This window comes from Argopecten irradians, chromosome 9 (assembly GCF_041381155.1).
Source record: "Argopecten irradians isolate NY chromosome 9, Ai_NY, whole genome shotgun sequence".
NCBI lineage: Eukaryota > Metazoa > Mollusca > Bivalvia > Pectinida > Pectinidae > Argopecten > Argopecten irradians.
Genome location: NC_091142.1, coordinates 2,185,926 through 2,201,496, shown reverse-complemented (window position 1 = coordinate 2,201,496; position 15,571 = coordinate 2,185,926). Strand labels below are relative to the sequence as shown.

The window sequence follows — 15,571 nt, the reverse complement described above, 5'->3', positions numbered from 1 at the left end:
ATGATGTTTAACACCAAATATGGATGAAATCCATCCAAGGATGAAGGAGGAGTAAGATTTTAAAGCTTAAATTAAGAAAATTTGCCCTTTGGGGCTCTGCCCCTAGGGGTCGAACCTATCTCATTTATATAAAATATGATTGTCCTTCCCCAATGATGTTTCACTACAAATATGGATGAAATCAATCCAAGGATGAAGGAGGAGTAGGATTTTAAAGCTTAAAATAAGAAAATTTACCCTTTTGGGGCCTCACCCCTCAGCCCCTAGGGGTTGGACCAGGCTCATTTATATAAAATATGATTGTCCTTCTCCAATGATGTTTCATACCAAATATGGATGAAATAAATCCAAGGATGGAAGAGGAGTAGGATTTTAAAGCTTAAATTAAGAAAATTTGCCCTTTTGGGGTCCACCCCTCAGCCCCTAGGGGTTGGACCAGGCTCATTTATATAAAATATAATTGTCCTTCCCCAATGATGTTTCTCACCAAATATGGATGTAATCCACTTAAGGGGTAAGGAGGAGTAGGCTTTTGTATAAATAGTCTTACCCACGACGCACGGCGGACGGTGCACGGCGCACGTCGGACAAAACATGATGACAATAGGTCATCCTGACCTTTGGTCAGATGACCTAAAAATAAATTCAGCTTTGTCCTCATTCAGATTACTTAAAATTCAGCCAACTTAAAATAGAGCTCCACATTACTAACTGGACACAGTCTTGTCCCTGTCCTAGCGATGACAACCCAGGCTCCATCGCGGTATATGTCAGTTTTAGATTTTTCTATGAAAATTTCCATGTGGGTGGAGGAAAGCTTTACATCACAGGCACAGGACCTCTGCACTCCTTAAAAAGCCTGAATAACACAATAAAGAAATATGTAATGATTCTCTGCACCAGTAAATCAGAAGGATCATAATATTTATCATATAATTTGTCTAAAATTTCAACAGTTATAACATCCTTTTTAATAACAGGTCTAGCCACTTTTCTTTTAGCACCTTCAAAAACATTTTTAACAAGACAATGCTCAGTAGGGGAACTCTCTCCCACTGATAAATGTACTCATCTGATATAACACTATAAAAAATTTCCGTTAACACACATTGGCTAGTTCCATTTGATGTCAAAAATTTACAAAATAAGCAAAGATGTAAGGGTTTAACAGGAAACACTGCTACATTATTAGCGCTAGCCCACTTTGTCCACTTTTGAAAACCATAATAATATTTCTGAACAGTTTTATCTGCTTTTGCATTTAACAACAGTTCTGGTTATCCTTCCGCCAGACATCTCAAACTTTGTGGCAATTCTAAAATCTCTTTTTTATTTTTCTGCAAAAATAAATTTATAGAGAAAAATATAAATAAGTATGAAAAGTTCTTAAAGAAATTTACTCAAAAAAACACTTTCAGAATACTCAAATTAAATCACACACTTAATTAGTCAACCAATCAATTCTTACTCCATTATGCAACAATGCATTATCTCAAAACTAGGATACACCTAGCAACCTGGTCATACAGACCAACTTAGCACACATGCTAACATACATGAGTTATACAAACTCAAACCCACTAGTGATAAAACACTAGCATAACATCTGTCATACAGACATCATATTTTCCAACGTTGTCAAACAACACAATTTTCAGAAATTTCAATACTATGAACTTATAAAGCATTTTCACGAAAGTCCATGTACAAAGCTAGCATTCTAAATGGCAGCATTCTTTCACTAAATACAGAATTACTTCCCCTTCCCTGCAGACAAACATTCTCTGTCTGTGGAAGAAATCGAGCGTCTTTAACAGCAGATATAAAACCATCTCCATTTGGACACAAAATGGGCCAAAACCTCCCGGACTTCCAAACTGGCATGTAAAGAATTACTCTTGTAATCAAATAAACTGGTGGTACAAACCACCCATTTTTACCAGCCCAATCAACGGAAAAGGCATCCATGCCTGCTGATGATTCCAAAACCTTGAGTAAAACACTGGATGTTTATTATTATAAAAAGAGGCAAACCAGTCCACTTCAAAAGAACCCCAAAGGTTACTAAGTTGAAGAAAAATCTTAGGACTAATGGCCCAATCATCTGGATCGTCAATTCTGCTCAGATAATCAGTTCGCTCGTTATCTGACCGAGGTACCCATGCCATCTCTAATTTGATATTGTTTGCACAACAAGCCTCATTTATGCTAAGAGCTATAGACTGTAAATCTGACTTCATACTACCCTTTTCAACAATTGAAACAACCCCCTGGTTATACGAGAACCATTTAACTCTCTTTCCTTCTAAGAAACAAACAAGAGATTTTAATACCTGACAAACAGCAGTCAACGCCCTCCAGGTAGAACTACGACTCATATCGCACTCCCTCCATAAGCCCTGAGACAACACACCCTCTAGAGATTCAACACAATAACCACCAAATCCTGTGGAACTCGCATCAGAGTAAACTAATATATGACACTTTGATTCAAATCTCAAAGGACACTTATTTCGAACATCTATGTTTCTGTCCCAAAACTTGACTTCTTCCCTAGATTGTTCATTTAACTGTACTGACTCATTCCAAGAAGATGTACCCGCGATCTGCATGCTCATACTTCGAGTCATCAACTGAGTTGCACTACCGAACACCAGTGACATTGATATAATATGACCTGTACATTTGGCAAGTTTCCTAACTTGCACTGAACGACCTTGCTCACCAATTTTAATCAGTTCCTCAAAACAGGACTTAGCTCTTAGAATTCTGTAATCAGGAATAGATAATAACCCTTCCTCTGTGTTAATTATATTCCCTAAAAATGTCAAACATTGTACTGGAACCCATAAGGACTTCTCTGCCTTAGGAACAAATCCTGAAAGAATCAGATCTGATTTTACCTGTTCACTCTGAACAACACATTGATGCCTATCACTATGAGCCCCGAGCATATCATCTAAATACATCAAAATATTCAACCCTTAACCTCGCCACTTACCTATCAAAGCCCTAGTGACCTTAGTAAATAAGTATGGAGCTGTTTGAATCCCGAAAGGGAGTACCAGAAATTTGAAATATCTCACTTTTCCCTCAAACAACCATGCAAACCCTAAAAACTTTGTATGATCAGGAAAAATATCTATGTGGTGATATGCTGAATGAATATCAAACTTATACATCCACGCCTCCTCTGAAATATACGTCAGAGCAGTCCTAATATCAAGTGTAATCAAACTTAACTTTCTCTTTCCACAAATGGACATTTACTGCTCTAAGATCCAAAATCAATCTTTTCTTCCCATTGGATTGGATAGACACAGTCAGAGGGTTTACAACTAAGGGAGCTTCATCACATTCTATTATTGAACCTTTCCTTAATAACTCAGTAATGGCCTCTTTAGCAAACTTTGGATGACCTAATGCTGATTTATTATTCGACAAAACCATCTTACAAGGAGTAGAAATAAAAGGTATCTTGTAACCATTCTGAATAACATCTAACACAAAATCATTACTACAAAATGTCTTCCAAAAGTCAATACATTTTTTCAATCTACCTTTCACAACTATCTCCTTTTCTCCTTGTTCGTACTCAAAATAATTATCAGTGAGCTCTATCTCGTCATCTAATTGAACACCATGATCTCTATCTTCAGTATCATAATAATCAATATACTTATCTAATATCAAGTTCTGTGCCTTGTCTCGCTTCCCTATCTCGCACTTGTCATTTGGAGTGTGGGTTGTTTTTCCCGTCTTGTCCAACAATGGCTGGACACTCTCTCCTGAAATGTCCCGGCTGTCTGCATCCAAAACACGTTTCACTCCTGTAACTCCAGAACTCCCTGGGGTCACGAAAAAGCTGGTTCCCTCCACCGAACACTCCAGCTGGTACATTAGCCATGTTGTTACCGGAAGGAGGAGCGCCCACAGTAAAACTCGGGTACGGAGCTGGTCTAACATATCCGGAACGTCTCTGCTGCCGCTTCGATAATTGTTCTTTTTTACCTTTCTCCTTTTTTGCATCCGACTCCGCCTTGTAAATTTTCTTTAAATCTTCTGAATTCTTAGCCATGGGATCAGACATATAGTGCTTGACCGTATCCCAGCCGAATTCAGAATGATCAGCTAGTCTGATATGTCTATTCCTTTCCTCGATATCTTCTTTAACTTTCGTCAATAATTCCTCACAATATTCGGGTTTTCCGTTTTCCAGTCCCCACAGAGTTTGTTTAATGATGTCCAAAATATCCGAATTGAATTTGTGTTGGTCCTTGTTACCGTTTCTTTGCCAGGTCAATTCTGAGCCTTCTTTCAGCGTCTTAAACTCTATATCTTTGACACTACTGTTGGCCGAAATTTCCGTCCTTAATTCAGAAATTTGACTCTGAAATGCCTTCTGACTATTATTAATAGCCTCAAATAATTCAGACAAGGAGGGTTCTGAAACCCTCTGAGTCTCTGTAACTCCAGACACACTATTGTCTTCAATCATATCGCCACGTGTAATGGCCCACATGTAACTCGCGTGTCCGCTGCCAATTTAAAACCCGACTGTCTTCGCCCGGTGCGCTGCCTGAACTGCCTTACCTGGACTACCCAGGTAGCATGCACGTGCATTACACCGCCACCTAGCGGACAACCCGCAGGAGAAAGTTATTTCACACTAATTCATTTCACTCAAACGTGTGAAACATTATTTAGGTTACCAGAGCCCTCTACAAAACGATATCAAAATTAAGTTACCCGAGTCCCTATACTAAATGATATAAAAATTAAGTTACTGGAGTCCCTCTACAAAACGATATCAAAATTAAGTTACCAGAGTCTCTCTACAAAATGTTATAAAAATTAAGTTACTGGAGTCCCTCTACAAAATGTTATAAAAATTAAGTTACCAAAGTCCCTCTACAAAACGTTATAAAAATTAAGTTACTGGAGTCCCTCTACAAAATGTTATAAAAATTAAGTTACCAGAGTCCCTCTACAAAATGTTATAGAAATTAAGTTACCAGAGTCCCTCTACAAAACGATATCAAAATTAAGTTACTGGAGTCCCTCTACAAAATGTTATAAAAATTAAGTTACCAGAGTCCCTCTACAAAACGATATCAAAATTAAGTTACCCGAGTCCCTCTACAAAATGATATAAAAATTAAGTTACCGGAGTCCCTCTACAAAAAGATATAAAAATTTAGTTACCACAGTCTCTCTACAAAACGATATAAAAATTAAGTTACTGGAGTCCCTCAACAAAACGATATAAAAATTTAGTTACCAGAGTCCCTCTACAAAATGATATAAAAATTAAGTTACCGGAGTCCCTTTACAAAATGATATAAAAATTTAGTTACCACAGTCTCTCTACAAAACGATATAAAAATTTAGTTACCCGAGTCTCTCTACAAAACGATATCAAAATTTAGTTACCGGAGTCCCTCTACAAAACGATATAAAAATTAAGTTACCCGAGTCCCTCTACAAAATGATATAAAAATTTAGTTACCCGAGTCCCTCTACAAAATGATATCAAAATTTAGTTACCGAAGTCCCTCTACAAAACGATATCAAAATTTAGTTACCAGAGTCCCTCTACAAAATGATATCAAAATTAAGTTACCAGAGTCCCTCTACAAAATGATATCTAAATTTAGTTACCGAAGTCCCTCTACAAAAGATATCAAAATTTAGTTACCGGAGTCCCTCTACAAATTTTTAGTTACCTTTTTGTCTCTGATACCTCCTATAGTGACACTTCCATTGACTGTGCAGTTTCTCCGATATGCTGAAAATAAAGAAATATTAGACTGAGCTTGTAGGTCAATACTCTTATAAACTAGTAAAAAATGACCAGTTATATAGATAGCTTGTCACAAAATGGCATCAAGTGGACTTTACTTGTTTTATATCAAGTATTATAAGGCAAGAAAACAATGCCTATAAAAGTTTATTTGGGTGTACACAAGGGAAACATTTCACATATATCATTATCAGCAGGAGTAGGAAAATTAGCAGCATTTTCAAAATTACTTAGATCATCAAGTAAGTATCTAAAATAAATCAAAAACTAATATATTACTAGTAATATTGAATTAAAGTTCCTCACTTTTCCACCTATATCTTTTTACCAGTCCCTCACCCAACCCCCACCCCTTCCCCCATCCTCTCCAACATCACTAGTGTTCTATATTGTATACAATATTAAACCAGCATGTTACAACTAGTTACTGATGTTCACTTTGGAGTTTAAGGCCTCCTGATGTTACAACTAGTTACTGATGTTCACTGTGGAGTTTAAGGCCTCCTGATGTTACAACTAGTTAATGATGTTCACTGTGGAGTTTAAGGCCTCCTGATGTTACAACTAGTTACTGATGTTCACTGTGGAGTTTAAGGCCTCCTGATGTTACAACTAGTTACTGATGTTCACTGTGGAGTTTAAGGCCTCCTGATGTTACAACTAGTTAATGATGTTCACTGTGGAGTTAAGGCCTCCTGATGTTACAACTAGTTAATGATGTTCACTTGTGGAGTTTAAGGCCTCCTGATGTTACAACTAGTTACTGATGTTCACTGTGGAGTTTAAGGCCTCCTGATGTTACAACTAGTTAATGATGTTCACTGTGGAGTTTAAGGCCTCCTGATGTTACAACTAGTTAATGATGTTCACTGTGGAGTTTAAGGCCTCCTGATGTTACAACTATATGATGTTCATGTGATTAAGGCCTCCTGATGTTACAACTAGTTACTGATGTTCACTGTGGAGTTTAAGGCCTCCTGATGTTACAACTAGTTATGATGTTCACTGTGGAGTTTAAGCTCCTGATGTTACAACTAGTTATGATGTTCACTGTGGAGTTTAAGGCCTCCTGATGTTACAACTAGTTAATGTTGTCACTGTGGAGTTTAAGGCCTCCTGATGTTACAACTAGTTAATGATGTTCACTGTGGAGTGTTCATGTGATTAAGGCCTCCTGATGATGTTCACAATATGTTACTGATGTTCACTGTGGAGTTTAAGGCCTCCTTGTTACACTTGATGTCATGTTCACTAGTTATGATGTTCACTGTGGAGTTTAAGGCCTCCTGATGTTACAACTAGTTAATGATGTTCACTGTGGAGTTTAAGGCCTCCTGATGTTACAACTAGTTACTGATGTTCACTGTGGAGTTTAAGGCCTCCTGATGTTACAACTAGTTACTGATGTTCACTGTGGAGTTTAAGGCCTCCTGATGTTACAACTAGTTACTGATGTTCACTGTGGAGTTTAAGGCCTCCTGATGTTACAACTAGTTAATGATGTTCACTGTGGAGTTTAAGGCCTCCTGATGTTACAACTAGTTAATGATGTTCACTGTGGAGTTTAAGGCCTCCTGATGTACCTGATTTATAACATAGATAAGCTTTATGTCCTCACATAACAATAATGATAGGACGAGCTAGCTAGTCCCGTGTCACTGGCATCACTATACTGATCCGTATGAAATGAAGAGACAAGAGGCCCAATGGGCCTTAACGGTCATCTGATCATTTACACAATATAGGGTAGAACTGAAATACACAGTAAGTTGCACATTCAAAGATCCTTTTTGATCCCTGTGACCTTGAATGAAGGTCAAGGTCATTCATTTGAACAAACTTGGTTGCAGTTCATCCCAGCATGCTACAGGCCTCATATCAAGTCTTTATGTCCCTTAGTACTTCACAAGTCATTTAAAGGTTTCAGCCTTTTTGACCCCTGTGACCTTGATTAAAGGTCAAGGTCATTTATATAAACACACTTGATAGCACTTAACCTCAGCATACTACAGGCCCAATATCAGTATCCTAGGCCTTTCAGTTAATGAGAAGAAGTTGTTTTAAGATTTTAGCTTTTTTGACCCCTGTGACCTTGAATGAAGGTCAAGGTCATTCATTTGAATAAACTTGGTAACCCTTCATCCCAGCATGCTACAGGCCCAATATGAGTACCTGTGGCCTTTTGGCTCTTGAGTAGAAGTAGTTTAAAGATTTAAGCTTTTTGATCCCTGTGATCTTGAATGCAGGTCAAGATTATTCATTTGAACAAACTTGGTAGCACTTCATCCCAGCATGCTACATGCCCAATATCAGTACCCTGGGCTTTTTTGGATAATAATAATATTTATGAAATTTTCTGTTGGATTAACTAAAATCATAAAATGGCTTAGTAATTTATTTACTTGATTTTCAAATATTTGTTGGGGATTGCGCCCAAAGAGTTCAACAGTGAAATGGATCTGTTTGTAGCTTCTCAGTTGCACAAAGACATGCTGTACGACTATTGCCCCTTCTAAGAGAAATATATATTGTGTGTATCCGGTCGGCAACTTGTTGTAACCGCCTCAGTGTTCAAGTTAAAATCAGCAGTATCAGGTATGTAGTTGTGTATTTTACTTGCCCACACCGTCAGTCAGTGGATATGAGTATTATGCGATAACTAGTCTATCATGAACTTTTTTGTACCGAATCATGACTATTCGTGATCATGACTCTCTGTCACTGACATCATTGAATAAATTGTGCAAATTTTGGGTTAAAGTTGTATTTCTGGTAATTTTCATTGTAACGATATGTCGCTTTAATATTTGATATTTAAACATGGACATATAACTTAATGATTAAGCTCCCCAAAACCATATGGCAGCCTGTAAGAGAGCCAAAATCTAGGAATCATATATTCCTGGTTTTGAATAAAACGCCTTCAATCACCGCCATGTTCAGTTCCTTCGGGTTTTGTCGGAATTCCGAATCGTATCACGTGACTGACGTCCACTCGCCCTGATGTGGTGATCAAGGTAACTAGCGTAAGCGCACATGTGTTTGTTTACGTTTTCCTTCTAGTTAATATGAGCAAATCGTGCTGGTATATGTCCACAGAGCGAGTATTTGAACCATCCAATTCACGCATTGACGTAATTCAATATTGTGTGTATCAAATATTGTAATGAGCGAGAATTAATTTCTTTGTAAATCCGGTCTGCTGAGGTCGACCACATGTTTTGTTTATGAAAAAATTGTTGACATTTCCTCTTGGTTTTACAACTCTCGTGTTACTTCGAGATTGTCGCGACGACGTTCGGAAGAGTTCGGAATGATTAGGCATCTTTCGAGCCTATTTTTCACGTGTACACGTTAAAAAGATTTTTTACATTTATAATTAAAAATACTTCCAGTGCTGTAACTTCATAAAAAGTGGTAAAAAAAGTTTTAAACTCAGACAGACGGCGAAAAATATGTATAACACTTAAACAGTTTTCATTACGACAAAAAGAGCGAAAGTGATAGACCATACAACTTTAAAAAAAGGCTCGTAAACGAACAGTGGTAGCGGCTCTGAGACAGATGTATGATTAGATAGTTACGCCTGTTTCACATACTTGTAAATGTACTTTGTTTTGTTGATCAGTTTAGAAGTTACGGTTTAGTTTTGTGTTCTGCCATGGTACCTAAGTCAGTCATAATTAAGCAGCGCCTCTATTTATCATTGCTGGGATTGAACCTCAAGAAAACAGGTCAAAACCTGGGATGGGTAAGGGGAGATAATTGACTTATCTGCTCAATTTTATGGTATGTAAAAAGCTTAATGTTAAATAATTCAGCTGAAATATTTATATTTGTATTTTTTTTTTATTTGAAAAACTAAGTCATAATAACTTGTTGGATATCAAACAATCCATATTGCATGAGTTCTGGTAATGTTAACTTAATCAATTATCCAGTATCCATGGAAACTTATAGCAATAGCATTATTTTGTCATTTTCTCAGTAAAACACTATTAAACTATTCTTATTCTCAAAAAGTATGTTTTTTGTAAGAGATTCTCTATTGTTTTTTTTATTTGTATAAGGAAAAAATTCTTTTTGATAAAATGGGGGTAGCGGAGGCGATTATTCATGATAAATGCTTATTTCTTGGGTAAGAATTCAAAACTTGTGATGTCCTATACATGATATTTCCAAATCTTCAATATCATGTCATTATTTGTATGTCAGAATCAGTTTACCTATTGCAGTAGGATTTGTGCTGATATAATTGGTGATGTCATCGAGTATTTAATATGACATCATGGAACCATACTGATGATGTCATAGTAATTATGACATCATATATCAGGCTGATGAACGGGCATGTCATGACTCCAAATGCTACATTCAAGTTTCAAATCCATTTTATTTAAGAAAATGGCAGAGTATTAACCTAATAGGATTTTTTTGTTTTTTGTTTCAGTTACCTCCCCTTATTGTTTTTATAAAAAAATCAATCAAAATGTATCTTTCAAGGAAATTGCCAGTATAATATTGCTGGTATGAATGACTTACCAAAGTTCAAACGAATGACCTTGACCCTCACTTCTCTTCATTTCATCCTGACCACAGGGACCTGGCACGAATTTTTTTACCTAACAGTATGCATATATATATTGTATAGTCTTGATACTATAATATATATATGTACCGGGGTGCGTTACTGTTAAAATTTGTGCCAGGTCGTGATCCTGACACTCCTTCAGGTGTCGCCAACTAGTAATGATAGGATGAGTCCAAACATATATATTACAGCGTGTTTGGGACCATATTTAGGCTTTTATCACAACTTAGCTACAAATCAATTCAAACAAATATTAAAAGTTACCAGGTACATTTCTGATTAAAGCATCATTTACATGTATGCATAATAGCTGAACTTGACAACCCAAATGGGGTCAGAGGCACCAGTGCTTAATTGGGATGGGGGCTATTTTATTGGTTTGAATTTGTACTCAATTAATTAGGTGAATACATTGGATATATATATATATAGTACATGTAGTTATATTGCTAAAGTAACATTACCTTAGAAAAGGCTTGGGGTTTTGTTAGAAATGTTTTAATCAAACTGAAAAATAAGTGTAATTATGGAGCCTATATATGAACATGCATACTATATCTTGAAGAACATTTGTGCATCTACCAATCAGCTCCATCAACAAAATCTATTTTTAAATCATCAATTCAGCCTCTATATGTGTCTCTGGAATGGTGTGTTTCCACAGGGAGAATTCCATCAGAGCTGGTGAACAGATGAACGTGTTAGAATGTTAGATCTCTCCTATTTAAGTCGATTGTAAGGAGTTTAAACGTTAATACGGTTAGTACAAGTTCTACCGGTGTACATAACGTTACTACACCATCTGTCAAATCCTATTTCACCCTCTGGGGCCCCATCTGTCAAATCCTATTTCACCCTCTGGGGCCCCATCTGTCATTCACATTCGCTATGGGCCAATATATACAATAAAACGATCACATTTTCTGTACAGTTGTAAAAGTCCGGCCATATACTCACCTCAGACTTAACAATATCGATCAAACATGCATTCTTGTCCCTGTTGTCTTATAATCTCGTGTGTGCTCCTTCGGGAGTCGGGATCCCCGCGCGCACTGCCCTGCCTCCGAATCTTTGTGTTCTCGCATACACCAACCCCCTTTCAACAGCAATCTCCTCCTTCAAGTCAGTAAACATCAGATTAGTCCATTTCGTATGGAGGGGATGGCACGGTGATGATTCACCTCACGTGGTCTGTCAATTGATTAAGCTGATTTTTCGGGTCTTAGAAAAATCATAAACAGGAAATTCATACTATTCTCCAGTTTTAATTTTTCAAAATTATCTTGCACGTGCTATCCATTCTATCAGCGATTTTATGTAGCGGAAGACACTTGTGGGCCAATTTAATAAAAATAGATGATGTCATGCATATTCTGTATTTGGTGGATGGACTGATGAATATACCTACATTTTGTACATGTAGCAGTCATGTGATATTTTCCAGACAATATGAGATCACAAAAATTCAAAAAATATAATCGGAGTTTTATTAGTAAATGTAAATATATTCCGATTTTTTAATATTGTCTCATATCTCGTATTTTCTATAAAAAAATCAGTTCATCCACCAAATACAGAAGATTTATGACAACATCCATTTTCATTGAATTGAATTGGCCTCCTGTGTGTATGAAACCAAGAGTCATTTAAATCATCGTACTCTGCAGCGAATTTACCGTGTTATCCTGGATTTATTACTATATTGTAATTGGTAACATCAAATGAGAGATTAAATGAAAGACCAAGTGAAATCTCGATGAGTCTAATAGTAAACTCCAAATTATTATAATGTAAGGCTCACAGCTCCACGGAATCCCAATTTTATATTTCATGATTTCACGAGTTCCCATTTGTGTTTTCGCCTAACGTTTTAAACCGTTTTATCCAACATGCTCTAAGTCTGATGGTTACGAGCTATCAGTAATGAATGTGCACGCAAGTTTATTTTGAGCGCCGTAGCGCGCGAGAATTATGATGTTTGAGGGGTTCGCTACCACCGGTGAAAAAAAAAACAAATTAGAATGGCTGAGATGAGTTTTACGATGTATTTTTAAGATTTTAAAGCGGTTTTAACGTGGTTATTTTTCGAAAAAATAAAACTGAAAACGGATTAATTCATATTGCGGATTGAAAGTTACCTATACATTTAGAAATTGTAATTGTTAATTAATGTCGCCGAAGTCGCGAAAATTTGGTGTTTGGGGAAGGGTCCACAAGGAAAAAACACGATTTAGAATGGCCGAGATAAGTTTTACGAGGTATTTTTTATGATTTTAAAGCGTTTTTAACGTGGTATTTTTTCGAAAAAATAAAACTGAAAACGGATTAATTCATTTTTCAGATTGAAAGTTACCTGCATTTAGAAGTGTCGCCGAAGGCGCGAGAATTTTGGTGTTTAGGGGAGGGTCCCCCGGGAAACGTTTTAGAATGGCTTTTACGAGTTTTGATAGACAGTCAATTTCTATATGCATGTAAGTGTTGATACATTGGATCATTCGTACATATGAAAACGCATTGTTAAAAGCTCAATGTGAATGCACCGTAAAGGGACTAAATAATTATTGAATGTACAAATGTACTCTTCATTTTTACACTTATTTTACTGTGATACCGACGAAGACCAGACACATATCAAAGTTCAGTGTAACAACATCTTCCTGTTTTTTGTCAATCAAAAATGGCAATAGGGATATCCATGTGGGTCTCATCCTCGATACTGCAGGGGTTCCGATCACTTACCATCTCTACACTCCTGGACTATCTCATAGTAAAACCCTCCAATTTTACTATGAGATAATCCAGGGGTGAAGCAGTATCGAGAATGTGTGGGTCTATGGGCATGTCGTGGTGGATATGTAACAGAGCCAAGACTCAGTTTTAAGGCGTTTCAGAAGCCTAAGCTTTTTTCTGCTGTTGTTGGTGGCATGGTTGCTAAGATCTGAGGGATCTTGTGTATATTGGGATATCATTCCTTGTTAGTCACCTACTGTCTTGTTCCTGTCAGTTTTCGACTTTAAAAAACCCGTCAATTTTCTGATACGAGCTCGCACCACCTTATAGCGAGTATAATTGTAACCGAGGAAACGGAAATAAAAGGCGATCCAGATAACACAATTTAAATGTACATTATATAATGTACATATATGTATAATGCTAATTAAGTAAAGCATCGGAGAAATCATTTTGAGTGGTTATAAATAATGACAAGAGGCCCATGGGCCTTTACGGTCATCTGACTCATGGCACAAAACAACAAAGTCACAGTATAAAGTAGTGGTTAACAATTAACATAAATAATACAAGGAACTCCTTAGTTGAATGTCATTTGTTGAACAAACTTGGTAGCGCTTCATCCATATATGGTTGTAACCCATTCAAGGATTTATATTAGGAGTCAGATTTTAAAGCCAAATTTCAGCTAAGCTCCCAGTTTATGCCTCCGCCGTACTATCCCCATGGGTCTTAGCCTGGTTCTTTATAAAATATTATTGTCCTCACCTAAAGTCCCCCCTTCTGAATCAATTAAAACCCCTATAGACCAATTTTCATTGAGATCTGGAATGAACCTGAACACAGGAAGTGGACCAGCAGCCATCTTGAAATACCAAATTTTTTACGAAAATGTTTGCATGTTGTTCGGCATCAATTAAAACCCCTATAGACCAATTTTCATTGTTAGTCACCTACTGTCTTGTTCCTGTCAGTTTTCGACTTTAAAAAAATTGAGATCAGAGACTGAAACCTTAAAACAGGAAGTGGGCCAGCGGCCATCCTGGAATACAATAATCTTTACGAAAATGTTTGCACGTTGTTCGGCATCAATTAAAACCCCTATAGACCAATTTTCATTGAGATCAGAGACTGAAACCTGAAAACAGGAAGTGGGCCAGCTAAAATTAAGAAAATTTGCCCTTTTGGGGCCCCATCCCTCAGCCCCTAGGGGTCGGACCAGGCTCATTTATATAAAATATGATTATCCTTGCCCAATGATGTTTCACACTAAATATGGATGAAATCCATCCAAGGATGAAGGAGGAGTAGGATTTTAAAGCTTAAAATAAGAAAATTTGCCCTTTTGGGGCCCCACCCCTCAGCCGCTAGGGGTCAGACCTATCTCAAATATATAAAATATGAATTTCCTTACCTAATGATGTTTCACACTAAATATGGATGAAATCCATCCAAGGATGAAGGAGGAGTAGGATTTTAAAGCTAAAATAAGAAAATTTGCCCTTTTGGGACCCCACCCCTCAGCCCCTAGGGGTCGGACCAGGCTCATTTATATAAGATATGATTATCCTTCCCCAATGATGTTTCAAACCAAATATGGATGAAATCCATCCATCCAAGGATGAAGGAGGAGTAGGATTTTAAAGCTAAAATTAAGAAAATTTGCCCTTTTGAGGCCCTGCCCCTCTGACCCTAGGGGTCGGACCAAGCTCATTTATATAAAATATGATTGTCCTTCCCTAATGAAGTTTCACACCAAATATGGATGAAATCCATCCAAGGATGAAGGAGGAGTAGGATTTTAAAGCTTAAAATAGAAAAATTTGCCCTTTTGGTGCCCCACCCCTTAGCCCCTAGGGGTCGGACCAGGCTCATTAATATAAAATATGATTGTCCTTCCCTAATGATGTTTCAAACCAAATATGGATGAAATCCATCAAAGGATGAAGGAGGAGTAGGCTTTTGTATAAATAGTCTTACGCACGACGCACGACGCACGGCGCACGGCGGACGGCGCACGGCGCACGACGACGGACGAAACACGATGACAATAGGTCATCCTGACCTTCGGTCAGATGATCTAATAAGTATACCTGTACTTGGTATTTTGATGATATCAGTTACATAAATTAACATTTTGCCTGAAATTTGCAAATATGATGCCTTTCATATATTCATCAAAATATGTCAAATATAATGCCTTTCATATATTCATCAAAATATGTCAAATATAATGCCTTTCATATATTCATCAAAATATGTATGGAAAAAGTAGGAAATTCGTAAAGTAGGAAATTCGTAAAATTTGAAATTCGTAAAATTTAACTCAAATTACACCATTTATTTTACATTTAATACGCTACATGTGTTATATTTGAATTTTAATTACCATTTTCTCTGTCAAGTGGGCTAATTATTTAATATAAGCAATATTTGCGTGTCAATGT

At 37.0% G+C, this 15,571-nt stretch overlaps 2 protein-coding genes across 3 annotated transcripts in view; both read right to left on the bottom strand.

Moving 5' to 3' along the window:
* Positions 1 to 897, bottom strand: part of LOC138331151 (carboxypeptidase M-like) — a 61,455-nt gene extending 60,558 nt beyond the window's left edge. The window contains exon 1 of the mRNA XM_069278622.1: positions 713 to 897. Coding sequence (XP_069134723.1) covers positions 713 to 802 — 90 coding nt within the window. The 5' untranslated portion in view covers positions 803 to 897. The remainder of the gene's footprint in view (positions 1 to 712) is intronic.
* Positions 898 to 1,450: 553 nt separating this feature from the next.
* On the bottom strand, positions 1,451 to 11,823 carry LOC138331078 (uncharacterized). 2 transcript variants are annotated; one of them, XM_069278533.1, is made up of 3 exons: positions 11,352 to 11,823; positions 5,727 to 5,788; positions 1,451 to 4,634 (listed from the first exon to the last, which is right to left on the bottom strand). In XM_069278533.1, exon 3 carries the CDS (start codon positions 4,520 to 4,522, stop codon positions 3,731 to 3,733), a length of 792 nt encoding a protein of 263 aa, XP_069134634.1. In that variant the 5' UTR covers positions 4,523 to 4,634; positions 5,727 to 5,788; positions 11,352 to 11,823; the 3' UTR covers positions 1,451 to 3,730. The 2 variants fall into 2 exon arrangements, with proteins under 2 accessions (XP_069134634.1, XP_069134633.1); XM_069278532.1 differs by having other exon boundaries at positions 11,352 to 11,540.
* Between the last annotated feature and the right edge of the window lie 3,748 nt (positions 11,824 to 15,571).